Source organism: Lingula anatina, chromosome 2 (genome assembly GCF_051362555.1).
Source record: "Lingula anatina isolate TDL-2025a chromosome 2, LinAna3.0, whole genome shotgun sequence".
Classification (NCBI taxonomy): Eukaryota; Metazoa; Brachiopoda; class Lingulata; order Lingulida; family Lingulidae; genus Lingula; species Lingula anatina.
In genome coordinates, this window is record NC_141768.1 from 33,276,669 (window position 1) to 33,297,285 (window position 20,617).

At 36.6% G+C, this 20,617-nt stretch overlaps 2 protein-coding genes and 1 long non-coding RNA gene across 3 annotated transcripts; 1 reads left to right on the forward strand and 2 right to left on the reverse strand.

The window, feature by feature from the left end:
- Nucleotides 1–496: 496 nt before the first annotated feature.
- Nucleotides 497–9,969, reverse strand: LOC106167387 (calexcitin-1). The gene is made up of 8 exons (XM_013546170.2): nt 9,783–9,969; nt 3,505–3,582; nt 3,111–3,175; nt 2,895–2,947; nt 2,515–2,625; nt 2,128–2,260; nt 1,794–1,891; nt 497–1,337 (listed from the first exon to the last, which is right to left on the reverse strand). The coding sequence occupies exons 3-8, from the start codon at nt 3,166–3,168 to the stop codon at nt 1,230–1,232; spliced, it is 561 nt and encodes a 186-aa protein (XP_013401624.1). The 5' UTR covers nt 3,169–3,175; nt 3,505–3,582; nt 9,783–9,969; the 3' UTR covers nt 497–1,229.
- A 2,552-nt stretch (nt 9,970–12,521) lies between these two features.
- On the forward strand, nt 12,522–15,988 carry LOC147763618 (uncharacterized). The gene is made up of 3 exons (XR_015333016.1): nt 12,522–13,069; nt 13,993–14,122; nt 14,835–15,988. It is a non-coding gene; the product is annotated as an uncharacterized LOC147763618 (long non-coding RNA).
- On the reverse strand, nt 15,981–17,891 carry LOC147763619 (uncharacterized). The gene is made up of 3 exons (XM_087005513.1): nt 17,586–17,891; nt 16,976–17,030; nt 15,981–16,484 (listed from the first exon to the last, which is right to left on the reverse strand). The coding sequence occupies exons 1-3, from the start codon at nt 17,651–17,653 to the stop codon at nt 16,281–16,283; spliced, it is 327 nt and encodes a 108-aa protein (XP_086861639.1). The 5' UTR covers nt 17,654–17,891; the 3' UTR covers nt 15,981–16,280.
- Nucleotides 17,892–20,617: the final 2,726 nt, after the last annotated feature.

Here is a 20,617-nt window from a genome sequence, read left to right on the forward strand (position 1 = left end):
CTCCGATTATTTTTTACTTTTGATTATTTATTTGTTTGTTTTACTATAGTAGAAAATCTACAACGTGTCAGGAAGCGAGTCTGACCTCTCAAAAAATGTCAGTGGCAGTGGGAATCTGTGTTCAGATTGACTGCATCGAAAGCATCGCGTATTGCGAATAGCGATATCACATAGAGGCTATAAGGTATTATATGGGGCGAGTATGGGCGAGTTATGGAATCGAGACACTCTCGTGGTCGCAATGCGCGATGCTTTCGAGTTACGGGACCCAGGGATTCTTTCTACCAGAGGCCAGCTGAGTGTTGACGTCAATCCTATGCAAAATTTCTCGCCCGACAAAAAAGTGCGAGGAATTAACCAGAGAAATATCTGTGAAAAATCAAACTGTACGTGGCCCTGGTAGAGTCCTGTTACATTTCCCCCGGCCCATAATAATCTTGTCCTTATCTTACAAGCCTGGTTTTGAGAGATTATTTCTAAAAAAGGTAAAAAAAAGTAGACACAATTTTAATTTATTTCATTTCATCAATGTCATTGTCAGTTTCACAAAATGACCGAATAGCCCGCACACGAACCATTAGCGGGAATCGTGATTCTATAAACTGATACCAACTGAATGACAAAGCAGATTTAATTCTAAATGAACATATAGATTTCTAGCATAATAGACAAGGATATTATCTTTTTTAACTTGAACACTGTGAAAGTGCTGGGTACGATTATGAAACGTCTTTATTGATGCATATTGCAGTGCCGAGAAGAACGGCATCTGTGACGTGACGACCACAGGGTGCACAGAGTTGACAGTGACAGGATTTCATTAGTCATAAAACCACAGCTAGAGATTTAGGCTCTGTCGCAGCCGTGTGAATTTTTGCACGTCCGCAGTGTCCTCAGCAGGGTAAGGTTGCTGTGTTGCATTACCACACCCCGCGACTGACAAGGAACGCGCAGAAGGCCTCCATCATGGAAGCGCGCACACACCATCCACCACCTCGCGCACCCTGTGGCGGAGGATAAAGGTACACCAATGATGTGGAGTCGAGTGCAGGGTATTGATGACGAAAGACGGCGGGCGGGCAGGAATGTCTGGATCATCGTAAGAGGTGTCGAAGGAAAGTTGGGAGACAATGTCCACATCTCCCGGTCATGCTGTACACTGAGGTCGGCAGCCAAGAGATTGGCGCGGTCACAAACATGGTACTCGGACGATTATCTAATGCCGAAACCTATGCTCTTGGGAACAGGTGGTTTGCGAGACAGTTTTCGTCAGATGATGTGAAATACTGATGCCATAAATTTTCGAAAGCTTTTTTGTCCAGCTTTAGGGCGCCATTCTGCAATAAAAAAACGTCGCTTAATGCAAAAGACATATATGGATAAAGTTTGTGGAATGTTCTGGAACAACTAACAAAACTAACGACTTAACAAAGATAAGAAACATTCTCCATATCTTTTTCAGAGAATCGGTTTAATGAAATACAATGTGCCGATTTAATCATTTATAAATCTCTGCCAAGATGTCATCAATTACGCAACAGGGGCGGATCCAGGATTTTTAAGGGGGGGGGGGGGGTCCGAGGATGCAAAGCCCTCTGAAGGGCCACGAAAATTTTTGGTATCTTAGAGGGCGAATGGTGCCATTTGGTGCGGTGTAGAACTTTGATTCATCTAGTCAAAATTCTAATTTCAAGGACCCCCTGACCCCTCCCCCCTCTAAATCCGCCACTGCGCAATATCGTTTGCATGTTTCACAGCATTCTGTCGGTATATTTCAAATAATGACTGCTTACATTGGTAAACTTTTGGAAGGCTTCTTTGCACTTAGCATCAGAGACTCCATACTGTTGAAATGCTTTCACGTACTCCCCTTCGTCGACGATGCCATCACCTGATAAGATACACAACGATAAGCGTTTAGATGATTCAAACTTTTCAAACAAAGCTTATGACGTGGCATAATCTAAATACGTCCTTTTGATTTTACTTTCCATTTCATTAGAATAAAATTTTACCACAACCGACCTTAATAATGTATAATGAAGAAGGAACGAAAATGTTGAAATATTTGACTATCATCTTTTTTTTTTAAAAAGTTATGAACACAGATGCTCATAGTAACATTACCTGATGTGTCAGTAACGTCAAACATGAAATTCATGTAATCGTTCAGCCATTGGGGGAATTTATCCTTAGAAGTGGCCTCCTTCATAACATCGTCCCACATTTTAAACCATTCATCGTGAGACACTTCGTTATCCTATTGGAATAGATGACATAGGTTATGCTATATACTATATGTTGTCAGTTCTTTTTTTATACAGTTCAGTCATTCTTTTGAGGGTTCCAACTTCTCAGTCTCAGTACCGGGGGAAAATGATAATATCATCTGCCATAAATATTAAAACTAGGATTTGATTCGATGACGGGTGTACTATTCCATTTGTTGAACAATAAACTGCGGTCAAGTAATCAACATACTACATTTATCTCTCTAGCTCTCACTTTACTTACAAAATTTTCGTCAGCATATTTGATGAGACCTTCCCAGATCGTCTTCAAAGTAGACAGGCCAGAAGTTCTCTTCTCATGGGTTTCTCCCCAGCCGTTCACAGCGCTGATTTTCTATTGACATACGAAACACCCAGAACATGAATGCATCTTTGTAACCGAACTTTGAGTTACAAAAATATATAAAGACTATCAGTAATAAGAAATTATCTTTCAACGAATATTACTTACATATTTAAGAGGCACTATGATTTAGTTCCTCTGTCATAAAATTTAAGTCCATAAGTTTGATATTTGATATATATAATTTTCTCAACATATCTGTGTATAAGGCATACTAATCGAACAGACAAAAAACGCCAATCAAACTTTCTACCACCTACTTCAATGAATTCGGTGAAGTCAGCCCACTCGATTTTGCCATCTCTGTTGATATCTGTGAAATAAAGCACATACATGTAAACAAGTTATGGCTCCTGCCCCCATTATTCCGTATTGACCATAATGCACATCCACGACTAAAGCTACGGCTCAATCAAATCAAAGAAAAATATTTTGAAAAAGAAATGTTGAGCGGACATTTAGCCCTGGTCTCTTACCATAGAATGTCGTAAACATGCTCTCCAACTTCGACCTCTGGCATGGTGAAAGCGCCATTTTTTCTCTGCAAAGAGACACAATTACTTTTAAGGTGCAAAAAACAACGACTTTATCTTCAAACCTGTAATCAATAATCCATATTACATGTGAGGACAAGAGCCGTTTAGGTGATGAAGATCTGCAACACAAGTGATACACCGGTTCATCAGATTGTTGCCATAGAAAATATAAAGATCGGTCTTAAGCGCCAAACTCGAAAACATATTCCGTAAAGATGATATCATCACATATTTTGTTGAGTGTCACACCAGCATGGTTCCTATTGCGATATTAAAGCAGATGTTTGTTTGTAAAAACTGCGTAAGCAGGGAACTCGAAGATACATTGTCTTACCTGTATGGATATAGTCCGGATCCTCAGAAAATGAAGCAAGGTTTGCAGTTAGCCCCTAGGTTGAGCTTGTCGTGACAACTAAAGGTAAGCAAGGATTAGTTATTAAATAATAGTTCAGTGATTGATAGATGAACAACACTAGGGACAATGGATAAATATGAATGATAAGAATGACAATAAAATCGAGCGATACGACAATAGAAGTAAGCTCAATTGACGTATATTTATTAAAATGGGACTTAATTTGTAACACATTAAGACGATGAGGTATTGATTACACATCAATAGACAACAGACTGCAGGGCAAGAGGAGCAGGCTAGTGAATAGCAGTGATTTACATACTATAAGACATTTCACGTGATTTCAGTCTTTGCTATATTCCATAGGTGGTCATTATATGAACAGCATTTTAGAACGATAAGAACAATTTTCTTCATTATTTTCGCTAATGAGTGATTGTGACGTCAACACCATTTGCATTAAATCATTAATGTCTAAATATGTGGGTAGCCAGGCAACTGCTTTGTCGACAGATTTATCGTTATACAAACAGTTGTCGCCATCGGTGATTTTTTTTATCCATCATATCGTATCAACATACTTTCTTGGGCAGTTTACAAATTTTTTTTAAAAAGTTTTACCGTGTATTTGGACGTTACCCATAAAACGTATACTTGATATTTGACATTCATTCGAAGTATTTTTAAAGCGCATAATTTATATAATTCTTTTATTTCGTCCGTCAAAAACAACAAATTTCGCCTTTTTTGAGCTCTTGTGTATAAATAAACTTAGCGTATATATACCTTGTGCTATCACTTACGCTCATTTTATATTCTATTTCATTTGATGACTTTAATTAAAAGAATATTCTTGTGACGACCCACAGCTAAATGAAAAGTTTGCTGTAATATTGCAACACTATTGCAGCAACATTGCTACAAACTAAAATATTGCAGCAATGAGTTTGCAGGCGTTTGCAAGAAAATTTTTCTTGCTGCTAATTTGCAGCCATATTGCAGCAAACTTGCTGCAAATTTGCAAGAAGGAATTGCAGACCTGATATTTTGCTAAGGGAAACATGGCGATATGTAATTTGATTTTATTGCCAACCCTGGTATACCCTTTTGAAATGGGGGGCAAATTATTAGTTTCAAAAATTTCAAAAAGGCAAATCTGACGTCAAAAGAAAACACGAATAAGCATCTGCCGACGAGTGATGTGTACGGTTCAGTGAAAACATTACCAGCAACTACCCCTAGGGCATCCAGAATCATCAGTTTATAGAAACATCAATATTATCTTTCCTCTGAGTTCGGTGTTGGCTGCGTCAATGGCCACCTGACCTGAGTGACCATTACTGGGTGAGATGATAAGGTGTAACTGAACATGTTTTATTGCTGTTGGTGCTTGTTCATTCTGTTGCGTGAAAACATCGTTTGATCTAATTTGACATAAAGCGTAGAGTATAAACACGTTCCAGATTACTGTATTTATGCATGACTTCTTACCAAACAAGAATTCGTATTCAGAGAGGTTGAAGGATCCAGTTTTGCAGATAAGCTATCTTTGATATTTCAATACAATACATGCATGTTTATATTCACGGATCATTTATGCTTGAAGAAACAAAATCATAGACTCTGAAAACATTTTTTTAGTTCTGTTTATGGTTTTAAAGCAAAACAGTCTTATTTGTGCATATCAATTGTATAGTTCAAAAGCATAAAAGAGTTTCAATTTGTAGAAAACTAGTTATTTAAGTCAGGGGGGATAATGGGTCAATCCTACATGTTTGCATTCTAGACACTGTAAATTTCTACAAAATTTGAGAGAGATCCTCATATAAAAATGAAACGAATCCCCTCTAGGATCCGTTTTATGAAACCTGATCTCTTAGCCCATGTGTCCATACTATGCGAGTGCTAGGTGAAAGTGTGCAATCGGAAAGAATCTATAAAAAGAGCAGGACAGCTCCTCTTACTCCATCATAAATACAATCTGCTGTGTAAACATTGACATATATAGTGTGGCTGACTGATGTATGGAGCTAGATATACGGAGTTGATGTTCCGGGCATTGTTAAATATAGGATACTAAGGTAAATGATATCGAGCAAGGGGCAAACAAACCAAAGGAAAAAGACAAGGGCATACTTAGGCTGTCATAAAACAAATGCATAGAGAATTAAGCAGAAAAAGTTGCCAATAGATCACTATATAACCGTCACGGCAGCTGTCTGACGCATATTATTTCCCACCAGACTTTAGCACTAACCACCTATCAATTTCCCTGCTGTTTGTTGGGGGTAATAAATCGAGCAGGTCAATTTCAATAAATAATTTCTACTGATTGGTTTGTAGTAATTCTGCCGTGAAATATCGCCAAAATAGATCACTCTCCGTAAGCTCTTGGCCTATATTGTTTACTGATCGAAATCGGAGAACGAGAAAGAATCTGCTCCATATCCCATCCTGAAGAAAGTCGATGGAAATGAAAGCAGACATGACTTTATTATTGTTCTTTTGCCACTGACTCCCCTTTCCCTTCCTTATAAACAAATTACAGCATTGAAGGAATATAATCAAAATATGTCCTAATTTTTAAGAACTTTAGTTTTACATTCACTTTGTTCCCAAGCCACTCTAACGCACCTTTTGCAGTACTAGGAACGTGTAGGAAACCAAATAAACGCGGGACGAAAAGGCGCACGTTAACCAATTACAGTTTTGATTCAAAATAACTATATGACCAAAAGCACAGTGTTGCAAGGAATTGGATATGACCTGAAACATATTCTGATATGCAGGTACGGTGGCAGGTGTCGATCTTCCTTACGTTAATAGAGGATGGATTTAGAAGCAGCACCTGCTCAAGTATTATAAAGAAACTCGGGAACAAACTTGAAATAAAGCGTAACGACGCCTTTTTAACTCAAGATGTCTTATAAATTGCTGTTTGCCAATACTTCAATGGCTCTTCAACGTTATGAACAACAACGAGCAACTAGCAGTGCTGCTTGAACAGTAAATTAATAAAGTTTGAGCGTGCGTGCAAGTGCGTGTCTGCATGCATGCGTGATCGCGTAGTTTTGGTGCTGTAACACGTCAAAGCCCCTGTTACAACGGGCTTGCAACCACTTAGAGAATGGAACCTCTCCCTTCTCATAAATTTGCTTACAGAAGAAAAAAGGCTGCAACATTTAAATTTCTTTAACACTGAAGTATGAATTTGATGTTGACTATCAGTAATTTCAAAGCCCAACTCTGAAGAGGGTACAATAGAGTGGACAAAAATTTGTTTCCCAAGTAGCCACCAGCACGGGGGTTTAATCAAAGGGTAGGTCAACGGGGAAAAATAGATATATTGATGCTATAAAAACTGTAGTTAACTAGTCTTTTCTTAACTTTGTCTTACCAATCAAAAAATGTAATGATTTCAGATAAGGCAGGGCATCAGGAGTGGGATAAATCGATCAGCTGGGGATAAGTCAGCTAACAAAAAACACAATAGGGAAAGTGGGAGGGAGGCTGGGTAATGGGCAGCAACCTAACCTCTGTATCTCTCTTAGCCCTAGGTACAACAGTCTTCAAGAGAAAACCTGAGTTGACGGTTATCACAACTTCCTTAATCTATTCCATGCATCATTAGATTTGTTAGCCTTGGATTCATAAATTTATTTTATGCTCCATTAGATTTGTTAACCTCGGATATTTCTGAGATGCTACCCGGCATTGCAACATAAACCAATAAAAGGGTCATAATGGTTTTATTTATGCATAATTAGAATAAGAATAGGTTTTAAGAAAAGTAATATATACTCCAAGCATGAGTGTGATATCTTCAATTATAAAAAGGTGATATAAAAATACAGTAGTTTAAACTAGATACAAACTAGTGTGTCTGTGGAATGTAATTAGTGACCATTGTAGTATATCAAAGAAAATTCCATTCAAGTAGCATGTAGTGGCTGTTACTTAATTAGTGCTGAATTAAGAATATAGAAAGAGGAAAGTATGCAAAGAAGATTTATTCACAAGGCGTACTCAGTTGAACCTCTCATCCATAATCTAATAAAACCCGCTTGCCTGGATTGAAGAAATATCAGGACTTTGTTGTTCTTTGCCTACCTCATTCCGAAGGACAATTAACGCAATAAACAACGAGAAGAAACCCACAATTAAAACCCCCGTGACAAAAGCACAAGAGTTTTTTTAATTTGACAGTTTCCATTTAATTCAAGTAAGCAATTTTCAAAGTTTAATTTAAAGCCCTGTTTTTTAAAAAGAATTTTAAGAGTCACTGTATTTTAAAGATATGAGCATATGTAAACTTTCCTTCGGCCTCTGTGCAATCTTATTCAATTTCTGAGGCGGGGGTGGGGAGGTTATCTCCATTTTTCCGATTTAAGTTTAAAGTTGGAACAGATTTCGCGATGGCTTTCATTATCATTGTTTTCCTATGAAACAGATACAGTCGGAATTCATGTCAGATTGACTTAGATTCCTTATAAGGTCAGCCAGTCTAATGCACCCGAATCATTTCATAAGCCACGCACACAGTATTATATGAACAGTATACCAGTGTATAGTAGGGCCTACAGGACATGTTTAGACAAAACATAAGCGTTTTTTTTTCAAAATGTTCTACCAACGTTATATTTGTAACAAGCTTAGGGCGATAACGTGAATAAATCAAACAAGCTGATTGCACATTCATTCCATGTGACGTGATCCCGTGGCATGTAGCGTTACGAAGGGTGTGAAAATTATCAATATATAGTCAGGTGCGGTCCATCTTCAGCGTCTTTACTTAGGTGAATAAGGTGTTCCCTTTCAGCGAACACCTGCAAAACCCTCTAGTTGGTGCGGATGTACAATTGAGTGCATCTCCAGAGAATGATTTAGGAATTTCTTGTGTATTTCTATTTGTGGTCACCAGTAGTATATGAGCCGGCGGATTATTTATTATTAATCAGAAGGACAGGTGCGCTTACACGGCTGGGCGGTGTTGTTAGCAAGTTGCTGTTCCGGTAATCATTTGGGTTACGTTTATGGATTAATCAAAGTTTTGTATGAATGCCAGTCCACGGAAGTAATTTTGTGTAGATTTTGTGTCGGGGGCATAAATGGTCAATAATCACTACTTGACAAGACATGGCCTGATTTGTATCAGCAGGGATTACATATACAGACACAGCTACGTTAACAGAAATGATTCGAAATTCCCCCGGTGTTTTTACCGAAACCGGATCCCGAGCGAACGTGTTCTTCAGAAAGACGAAATGCTATTCAATTACAACTGCTGTAAGCTAGCCTTTGATTTCGAAATGCATACCCCGGTGATTGAACAACTGAACAGGTAAAACTTTGAATCAAGCCCAGGTTATTCTCTCGTATATTATGGAAATGGAACTATTAAAATAAATAAATCGGTTTTGGTCGTCCCTAACGTTAAATATTTAAACAAATCTACAAGCGGATCATCAACACAGCGTGTGCTTATTATTTCTCGCGGTTTTTTATGTGGCTCTATTTTGATATGACACCGGAATAATAATAATAATAATAATAATAATAATAATAATAATAATAATAATATTAAAACTCAAAAAGATGATGATTAGTATACTACAAACGTAAATTAACAGAAAGAAGTTGATTGGATTTGGACAATCAAAATTCTTGCAATGAAACAATTCTCAAAAAGTTGCGATTTTTATAAATCTTATAAGGACATTTTGAGATGCATTAAAGTTGAAATATTTGGACGGTAGGAGCTTAACATAAAGAAAACCATAGGGAATCCAATAAAACATTCAATACTTACAAATTGGGCTACCAATTGGCTATAGGTTCACTCGTATATATTATCTAACACTATCGGTTTGACGTTATTGAAGTAAATGCATACTTGATAATTTTACTTTTTACTTTATACTTCAAATCTTATAACATGTTTCTGAAGTGTTTGCAAATGAAAATATTTGCACTATTGAGAATGATACAGCTATTTAGATAATCTAAAGTTTTTTATCCGCATGTCCTACGCACACTGGATATGCAATGCTGTTTTTCTTTCAACTACTGGCCTGGTCCTTGAGTAACAAATGATGAATTGCTCAAAGATGCCATTAATTTCTTTGAAGCAAGACGTCATGATATATATATATATATATATAAATATTTTTCAGCTTACATAAAGTCTTATCAAAAGTAATGTCTATTGCTGCAAGAAAGCCCCATACCTTGGCAGCAAATGGAGATATATTTCTTACCTGTATTTTCTGGTGCGGCAGACCAGTTGAATACGTCGGTCAGTCTGTCTTGATGGGTGCGGCGTGTGCGACTGCGAATAATGTTCCCAGCCACGCGCATACGTACGCTGCACGTAAGTGACGTAAGACGGTTCAACCAATCCCCGGCCGTGCCTATTTTAAAATCTAAAGTGTGGGGCTCTGAACTGGGCCTCTGAACCAGCATATAGTAATCCTTCCATACGATCTCATAATGATTTATAGCTATATCATTTACTCAACAAAGCGTGTTCATATATCGTCTTTTGTGATCTCCTTTTTTGCAAACAGTTGATTAACTAAGACATGAAATAATAATGATTTTTCATTGAAAAGTACGCCTTTTGGAATTTACCATTGGGGCTCTCAAAACAGTAACGGTCGACCGCTGCAAGCACTTTCCAAGCATCAGCTTACCTGTATGCCCAAATTGGACACAGTTATATGTGACACTAGGAATATTTTTGGCTGAGCTAGTCCATTATTGGAAATTTCATCCGTTTTGTGACTGGCCTGTTCCTGGCCCTTACATTTCTATACTTTTTTCTTAATTTTGGTTATCAGAGGTCGTGTGTACTTTTTACAATAAGAAATTTGTAGACGCTAAAGAAAAATATATCTTTCTTACTTTCATGTGTCAAAATCACTTAGGTAATGGTGTAGTTTGTATCTCCAAGCTAGATTTATCAAAGGACTTGTTAATTGTTTTATATTTCATTTCATTTTGATTGACCTACTGAATACCCCCACCCCTGGGGGGTTGGGGAGTATGAGAAGAATTCACAAGTTCAAGCGTTGGGAGGGCGAGCCGTGTTATATAAAAACCTTTCGTAACTGTGACAAAACTGACAAAGCACTCTAATAAAACTTGTAATGTGTGCCCACCCTCCCACTTCATCGTCCCACCCAGTACGCACTTACGACACCATGCTCTAACTCCTTGTTATTACCATCATTAAATGATCGTTTTCATGAAGGAATGTTCAATTTAAGTTTCTTTTTTTTTAAAACAAACGAAGTTATGCCCCTGGATGTAGCCTATCTATTGGACCTTGTCGCTGCCTTGTATTTGTGGTACGCTTATTCTACCGTTGTTATATGTAAATATTTATGGGAAACAGAAGTTAGCGTTTTTCTGGTCGGCTGAGAGTATAGCGCTTCGTAATCCAAAGGATAATTTAAGAGCTTTGGACTGTAGTAGATACAACTGGACTGAAGAGCATACTCTCGGCATTGCTTTTGATTCCATCGTTAGATAAACGAAATCAAAGTAAACCTAGATAGACCTGATAGGTTGTACGCCGGTTGAACATTTTAGGTTGATGGCTCGTGGGAGGCGATACAGGGGTTGACGGCGCATACGCGGATGCCCCCCCCCCCCCATCCCCCATGAAAAGTCAATTTGATAGCATGTAATTAGGTCGAGGCTAGCACTAGATCTACCTGCTTAACGCACACTCCTTTCCTACGTACGTCATAAGGATAACATTAGAACATGAATAGAAGAAGAAATACGATGATTGAAAGGGTACAATGCTGCAATCTAAAACACAAGTATATGAGTTGGAAAAGTTGGGAACGCCCTTATCTATTCAGTTCAATGTAAATGTTCTTAATTTCAAGCCACTAGATTAGAAGGCAAAGTCGAAACAGAACCAAATCAAACCGATATTATTACAATGGGAGATATAGTATAGACTATAGCTTTATCAAAATAATAATAATGATAAGAATAAAATCTATTTTCAAACAGTCGTTCTGTGTCGACCAAAATAAATGTATTTTCTATAGGAATTTCTTTCTGAAATAGACTTGAATGGTATCAAAGCACAATTCTATGAATTGAAAATGGAACAAAGCCGCAGTCAAAATTAAGTCCTTGTAATGGTTTTCTATCCCCGTGCTGCAATTAATTCTGCCTTAATAGAAGGCAACTGGCGTACTCGCCTTTCCACACCGTCAGAATATTTCCCCCCTTCGGTGCGAGACGTGTCAGTTACGCAAGGACTTTCATTTTTTTCCCAAATGAGATAATTCAGTCCTTCCTGCTAGGGTTTGTTTCAACCCTTGCTGAGGTAGATATGTTGGGGGGCGGGGGGGGGGGGGGGGGATCAGCACTTAACATGTGGAGCGTGTGTGCGCGCACGCAGGCGTATGCGCCATGCGTGTCCGGCATACGTGACAGTAACTAGCCCTGTCTGCAGACCGTTTGACCTTTCTTTACAAGGGCAACAATAAACTTGTATTAATGCAAGGCCGGTGTGTATTCGACAAGACCTTACTTTAGCTATAAGTTTGCTTTCTTTAGCCGCGGAGCAATGTTGAGGTCCTAAATATGGACTGACATTGTTTAGCTTGCCTGTAGGCTAGCTAGCAAGTTATCAAACTGAGAGACTGGTCAAAACAAATCCACGAGGAAGCAATTCAAAGCCAGAGCATAAAAACCTTTGAGGGCATTTGTATTAAAAACTTTGCATGAGTACTTTTGTTTCTGTGCTTTATAAATTGGGCTATCCAATTACAAGTAATACCTCAGAATTTAAATAATCTCCGTTATAGAGTGGAGACATATCACTAGATCTCTCAAGTAACAACTAAATATTTAGTAAAACAGTTAGCCATCTTTGCCTTTCATTATCATGAAATACAAAAAATCCAAACTCAAAAGCAAAAGGCTTCCGATTCCATTATAAGTCTCTCTACGAGGGGTTTCTCTTAATACTTAGAGAAATTAAAAGGACACAAAAGAGGATTTTCGCGCCAAAATTGATTTATCCTGATTTATCCCGAGGTTAACACTACTTTTCCGCGATTTACCAACCTTTAATCTATCATTCCCGGCACTCGCCATCGCTCTGTAACATTTTTGGAAAATACAATAAAAAGAAAACCTCCGCTTAAGCGGAGGTTTACCAACAACCACCTCCATTTTCATCATTGAGCTCTCTAGACTTCCGGATATCGCGAGATTCTCGTATTGCGACCTAGTTAAAACTAGTTCAAGCTGCCGGGAAAGCACATGGAACAGGAGGCTGAATTAGTTGAGACTCCATCGAAGAAGGGAAGAAAGATAACAAAAAGAAAAAGGAAACACTCTTTACAAAAGTCAACACCAGAAAAATAAAATGCGCGTAAAACAGTGTATCAGCAAATGTACGACAGGCAAACAATAAACACCGGCGAGGAAGAAGGCAGATGAAAATTAACCTGCTTGCATGGATGGCCATGGATACGAAGGATCGCCTGGCCGCGAAGTATTTACTGGATTTGTGAGTACCATTTACAATTATGTTTGAGATAAGACACCAGTAAAAATATTTATTAAGCACAGATATTAATGTTTATTTACGTGTGTTCGTTGTATTTCTTAACGATTGTCAGGCTCGTCTGTCGAAATATGCCATGAAATTGTAACTAATCGATATGAGTGGTATCGATAACAGGAATTACAAGTGTTGCTCATATGTCGACTCTGACAGGGCTTGGGTAAGTTTATACAGTGAAGAAAGTTTAAATGGAAATGGACATGGTGGTAGATACTGGTTTCATTACATGTACATTACCATGGCCGGGGCGAATTGTTGACTTACCGAGGGCACATTTCTTGTGCCTCTTACATCTGGGCATATAGAACACAGTAATTAAGACGTATGACCAAGATGCTATTTCTTTAGGCATCTTAATCCCAAAATGAATGTGCAGAAGCTGTTATATTGTATATAAGTTTAACTCAGTTTTAAATGGCATGTCAACTATAATTGAAAATATCTTTGAATAGTATTTTGATTTTATATTCTAAAGGCAATTAAGTTTCCTTTTTTACATTAAAAATAAATAAATAAATAAATAAATCAGAAAGGGGATATTGCATGTTTATGTTTAGTACATCTGTAAATGGATAAATAGTCCAGAGTAATAATTTAGATCATACAATTTTAACTTTAGAGTCCAACCAGTATTTCGGAGATTAAACCAATATGAAGTGATCAAGAAACTTCAAAATTAAGTTGTAGTTAATACTAGTGCAGTTGAAGATGACAGTCTAGATAATTTAAGGTGATCATATTGAGAAAAATGGCATTTATACTTATTTCAGTTGAATTTTATACTTATTTCAGTTATGTTTTTACATGATTTTTCTCAAACTTGATTATCTTAATTTTATGTACTGTTGCTTTTTTTTTGGTTGCAGTATCAAGGTAACTTTTTCCTATGCTATGCCTGAACTGGAAGAAGTGCAGATGGAAGAAGAGGAAGATGCTGAAGAAGAGGGAATTAAAGAATCCTGATGATCCAACATGGGACTAAAACATGTCTTTAGAGTAAGCAGAATTTTTATAAGCTGATATTCACTCATCATATATTAGGCATTATAGGTGCATGATTTCTCTTTTATCAATTTTTTTCCAAATTGGCAACACATAATGTAAACATAATGCAAGACTCTATTTCTTCCATCAACTGAAACGAGCTAAGCTTTACCAAAGTATTGTACACTCAATTCTAGAATATGCCTGCCCTGTGTGGCATTCAGGACTAACTATAGAGCAATGCAAACTCTTAGAGACTGACCAAACTCGTGCTTTGAAGATTATTTTCCCTGACCTACACTATGATGAAACCCTGAACTTGGCAAATATGTGTACTTTAGATAAATGAAGAGATCTGTTCAAAACTTTCTTTTACAAAATAACTGAATCCTCTGACAAACTGAATCACATCTTTATTGAGCAATCCAATCGTCTTTTAAGATCAAACAATAGTAACAAAGTGCCACAATTTAAGACCGACAGATTCCGATGCTCTTTTATTCCATATGCACTTTTAAATTTCCAATAGTATTATGTTGTCTTTTATCCTAAGTACAATAATTTTAAAGTTCAATTAGCAGTCTTTTAACTCAGTTTTATTCAAGCAAATATTCACTTTATTTTCTTTATAATTTTCTTAACACTATGTACAACTTCAACCCACTGGGTTGCAATCTTAATAAATTATAATTATGATTATTATTATTTTGATTTGCTTTTTTAGACCTTAAGGTTATGAACAACTGCCAGTATGATGTCCTGAAGAAGAGTTTTTTACATGGAAGAGGAACTCCATGGCTCTCCACCAAAAAAAGATGAACTTTTCTTGAGGGTCCAAAGCGGGGACGAGTTGGATAGTGAGAGACTTTTCCTGACTTTCGAGTGCTGCTTACAGGATATATTCAGTGAACTCATCTTGCCAGTGTGACAAAGCATAATCTGCTGACTTCAAACCATCTAGCACTGACATGTATGCTATAATGCAGACAGATTGGAAATCAAGGTGGTCTTTCCTCCCAAAACTAAGTCATATGCCTGATATTGAGAATAAACCATTTTGGTCCAGCATTTACTTCTTAAATCTAGATGACATCAAATGTATTATGGAATATGGTACTGGTGGCATATTGTGACTTCAACTTGATTTTAAACCAGTGTGTTGTCAGATTTTGTAAGATCACCAGTTGCAGTTTTGTGACTTTGTTCCAGCATAAAATTCTGTATTTGGCAAGTGACTGTATGTCATTTCTTTTAAGACCTACAAAAATGGTTTGAGTGAACACTTGTGCCTGTATTCAATTCTCCACAAAGCCATTATTTAGAATTCATGCAGGGAAGCCATGCCTGTATTTTTTAAAGAAATATTTATACCTTTCTATTTATTCCCTGCACATCTTGGAAAAGTATGTGTGAATATCTTCTGATGAAACAATTTATGTTTGTGTAAGTGGGGTTAGTCCTTTCTCATGACACATCCCTTTGCATGGAGATTTTTGTGTCAGCTCACATGAGTCAATACACTGACAGAGAGGGGGATAATTTGTTGATCTGCAATCCTCATGGGTCTGCATGTACATCAGACTCTTAACATGATAGCCCGGCTGTTAATAAGTCTCTCTCAAATATGTTACCATACTATAGTGTACTGCACAATGTGAAAGTTTGTGAATGCTTGAATGGAAGGCTTATTTATGAAGAAAGCATTAATAAGTATGAAAATAATTATGCATTCTAGCTTACAAAATCTGTGTATGTCTTATTCATTACATGTGACATGTAATAATAAAGATGATTTGGCCAAATTCCAAACTTATGTAGCAAACTTTATTCTTGTATTTTTGCCAAATATTTGAAATATAAATAAAAGATGTTTCAATATTTAAACTTTTATTTCATTCATAATCTCTACCCAGTTAATGTTACATTGATACTGCAGCTTATGCTTTGTACATAACAATATGTTAATAATAATAACAGTTGGATAGTACATGTTGTTAATTTACTAAAGGCCTAGTTCTTAGAAAAACATGTTCGACATTAAAATATATTCTAAAAAAGTTTTCAAGAATTGCATGAGAATTGAATCTTTGGATGTATTTGGCAAAATTCTTAAATTATTGAAGAGTTGACAATGCCCAGAAAATAAAAGTCCTTGAGGCTCTCTGTGATCTCAGTCTTGGCACTTAAAATACGTGGGCATTATAATATAAAACTGTTCACTCAGTTTTGGTAAAAGGTGGTGGATTATGTGGTCATTAGTGCACATTTTTTGTAGCAGTCTTTTGCACAACTTGTCACGCCGACATTGAAGTGAAGCAGTATTGTAAGATTGGAGTGCTTCCTGGTGTGAGTTTTCCAGATATAACTTGAGGCACTGGAATAGTAAAATTACATAAAATGGTTATAAAGAAAAAATGTATTGATATTATCATAACAGCACTATTCTTTAACAAAAATTAACAAATTAGAGGGCATGATCACTACATGATAACCAGCTTTTGATAAAGAAGATAGTCTGATTATGGCACAAAATAATTAAATTTAAATAGCTATAGCTGCATTAGATCATAAAGGCCACAAGAAGAAATAACATAATCACACATGGTTTTAAAGAACTGATAAAAAAAAAAATCACACTAATATTCCCCATTTGCAATTAGAATTTTGACAAGCTAATCGATAGTACTAAACCATACCAAATGGCACTGTTCGCCCTCTAAAATAGCAAAAATTTTAAGCGGACCCAGAACCCCACGGCAACTAGAGGGTCGGCTTTGCATCCGCGGACCCCCCCTCCCCCCCCAACTTCAAATAATCCTGGATCCGCCCCTGTTACCTGGTGTATTGCTAAAATTATTAACATACCTGTTCTCTCCTTCGTGCTTGAAGGGGTGTATCAACCAGTTCCTCCTCTGAAAGGCTATAAAATTCATTCCTTGTAATCATATTCATTCCTTATAATCATATTCATATTTATTTATTTATTGTATTATTCTATTATTTTACTCTTTATATTGCTCCAAAATTAAAATGATTTCCGATTTATATAATTGGCTAAATAAACTCTTATCTTATCTTATCTGACAATATAAATACATTTACAAATGAGTTACGTGTTGTACAAAGAACACCCTCTATCCCAACTAGTATGTAGTACTCGAGTTACATTGTATATCTCATGGGATTCCCCTGCGGGAATATGGTGTGAGGTTCGTCTGCAAGTACTGGTAGATGACCACATTGAGCAGAAAACGGTATTCCTCCTGGTTTATAGAACTATAAACCTCAGGGTCAAAGTGCACTACCACGCTTCATGTAACTACGTAGTACGCAGTGCGAGTGGTTTGGGGACTGCGAGTGCGTTATCCGAGGAAATGTAGCAGTTATTTACGCTTTTAAACTTCCACTGCTAGATATTTTTATTTCCTGCCACCTTCCCATTTTAAAGCACATATAGTGACTATAACCCGCTTACCTGCAAAGATTCTGTGAACAATTCCTCTTCTTCTCGCCCACGCTCACCTTCGCAGTCGAGTGAGACATGCTGTCTGCATTGTTTACATCTCGTATCTGAGTCGAGATGCCGCGTTATTTCAAACTGTGTCAAGATGGCTGACGCCCGGGGTTCGAAAGTGGACGGTGAATATGATTCTTTTTTTCGATATTGATTAAGGCCATTTACCTGCCATTTTATGCTTTACCCATAGCAATTGTTCTCAGATAAGTTAAATAAGAAGCAATCCATGCACTAAAAAGGCGTTTTTAATCCTATTTTTTGTCCCTTTAACTAACAAGACAGATTAATTAAATCATATTTTTCTCCGAAACTGCTTCAGTTGGACATACGTTTTGTACCGCTGAAAAAATATTCCACCTGTAAAGAAAAGAGTTAATCCTTTTCTTCTTCAAATGAAAAAATAGCGTTTAGCAATAAAGGACAATAACCGACAAATCATAGCACAGAAAAATCACGGCACGTATTTTTCCGGTTAAAAACCAGATTCATACAGCACGTACAGCATTGTTGAAAATATGTCTTATCATTAGATAACAAAAACATCAGTGACGCCCTTGAACTTTGGCAATATGACAATAAATACTGGGAGAGAGGGAGAGAGAATATGGAGGTGAGCTTTTATATAAAAAGATTATGCCAGTTTGATTTGCCTGAGTAGTACACCTGCCATCCTATTTGTGGAGCAGCATACACGGTTTCAGCATGGTGAACCCTAAGACCCGGCTCTCATGCAATGCAATACAGATTTGCAAAAGGTGTGGAGCAGTTATAATAAAAATAATAACCTCTTCCCCATGCTAGCTTCCAGGGTATAGAAATATATCTCAGCCGTGATCAGGTAGACTATTATTTTGTGAATATTAAGCATAGCAAGCGCGATGGGCCGCAGCAAGGGGCGGTTGGGCTTGCTGAATGTTTGTTAGCGTTATTTGCCACCAGCAGTGTTACCGTTACCGTTTCTTAACTCACACTGAGTCATGTTATTAAATGTTCTAAATCTGTATTCAAGTAATTTGAGGAGTGGTATTTACGCTGTACATCTACTGCACGTGACTTAATACGCCACCTCGTGGCAGGTGACAGTGGCTAAGAACCTCTATAGTAAGCAGACACTATAAATAACGATATTATTTATATATTAGTTATATTCGCGGTTTCCATTTTTTTTTAAAATTTAAATGTTTGACAAACGTTTAAGGCGAAAGAGGTAGGGGGAATTACTGACCTAAAATATCTTTTTATTAAAAAATGAAATAAATTCTGTTCTCGTTTTCTGTACCTTTTCCATTATTTTCGTTGTCAATTTCCACCTTATTCGTTCGTTGGCAACAACACATTTACGTTTTTTTTTTCTTTGTCGTTGCAAATGAATTTAAATATATTTAAAGTAGATAACGAGATATATTGAGATTCAGTTAATTTCCTGGCTAAAACAACAGTGTTTTTATGCCAGTAATGTGAGACTTGGAAGCGTATGGCCTATTTCTGAAAGAAAGAGATGGTGTGTTTTACAACTAAGTTAACTACAGAAGCACTCAAACAGCGAAAACCTCCGCCAAGGCAGCTCATTTCTCATTATTATTATTTAAAAAATAGTTAATTATTAAATCGAACAACCAATCTAATAATTAATTAATTAATTAATTAACTCAAAAATAACATAACCTGAAATGTAGTTATGATGCAGGATATTCAGACCTTTTACTGTTTGTGGTAGTTGAGAGCACATCCATTGCCATTGTGCAATAGAACTGATTTCAACTACCACAATTGATCAATGTAAAATCTTTTGTTTAAATGAAAGAAAGAAAGAAAGAGAGAAAAAACGCAAAAAAATCTATCTCCACGACATTTTTTCACCGATTTTATAATAATGAGATATCATTTACATAAAATTAACTTATGTATAAATTAATGTAACGAGGAATGGTCTGTACAGCATACAAAGGATGCAAATTTTAAGGGCCGGGGGGGGGGGAGGGGAGGGGCTAACCATTCAGATAAAGTACGGAGGGTGGGTGGGGATAACGAGGAAACTGGCATAGATTTACGTAAGCATTACTGTTCTCTCTTTACAGTCCTGATCAAAATATAGATAACGAGAAAAACACGCAAACAGCGCAGACCTCCGGCCGCTAAGGCAGATCATTTTTCATTAATGTTTATTATATTGATTTATTAATCAATTCAATTTTTCTCAACATTAATGATTATTTATGCAACTAATTAATGTGCAAAGTTCTCACCATAATTAATTGCTTAATGCACCAGTCAATTAATTTATTTAAAAGTTAAAACAACAAGTTTTACGTCCAGTAAAGCCGCGATGTGGTAAAGAGCTGCAATCTAACAATGAAGCATATAAGCCTTTTGTAGCAAAAACTTTGTCATTCCCCTCGCCAAGTGCTACTAGTTTTATCTAAATAATTTTTCAAAGGGGGTCAATTTTTCATCTTTACAAATAATTTGATGTAAAAAAATGACTGTAGCCTACCTGTATTTGTCTGTAGGGCTAAACGTACTCCACTTTAAAAAAAAAAAAAAAAAAAAAAAAAATATATATATATATATATATATATATATATATATATATATATATATATATATATATATATATATATATATATATTTTTTTTTTTTTTTTTTTTTGTTGCTTAGGAGTGGGGATTACTTCTCTACTTCTATGTTTATATCAAGTAGTCGCTATTGGCCTAACGGAAATTATGCAACCACTGTAACACACTATGTGCACGGAGACTACCTGACGGTCCAGCAGGTACGTACAGTTCTGCAATGAGAGTAAAGATGGCGCTATTAACGTTAAAGAAGAATCCGTGTAGGTTATTTTTTAAGTATGTGCAGATTTACATTATTCGGTCGTTGTATTTGACCAAACTTGTATATTCTGTCAAGCATCCATTTTTGTGTAGTTTGAGCATGCACCGTACTGAAGACTGACACTCCACTATTCACTGAATGCAATAATATTG

What these genes read in the sequence shown, in the direction of transcription:
- LOC147763619 (XM_087005513.1), bottom strand. Translation starts at nt 17,653, where the DNA reads ATGTCTCACTCGACTGCGAAGGTGAGCGTGGGCGAGAAGAAGAGGAAT. An exon ending in TGTTCACAGAATCTTTGCAG is followed by an intron (nt 17,031 to 17,585) that starts GTAAGCGGGTTA and finishes TGAATTTTATAG; the next exon opens with CCTTTCAGAGGAGGAACTGG. An exon ending in AAGCACGAAGGAGAGAACAG is followed by an intron (nt 16,485 to 16,975) that starts GTATGTTAATAA and finishes TTACTATTCCAG; the next exon opens with TGCCTCAAGTTATATCTGGA.
- LOC106167387 (XM_013546170.2), bottom strand. Translation starts at nt 3,168, where the DNA reads ATGGCGCTTTCACCATGCCAGAGGTCGAAGTTGGAGAGCATGTTTACG. An exon ending in TGACGTTACTGACACATCAG is followed by an intron (nt 1,892 to 2,127) that starts GTAATGTTACTA and finishes GTATCTTATCAG; the next exon opens with GTGATGGCATCGTCGACGAA. An exon ending in CCTTCCAAAAGTTTACCAAT is followed by an intron (nt 1,338 to 1,793) that starts GTAAGCAGTCAT and finishes TTTTTATTGCAG; the next exon opens with AATGGCGCCCTAAAGCTGGA.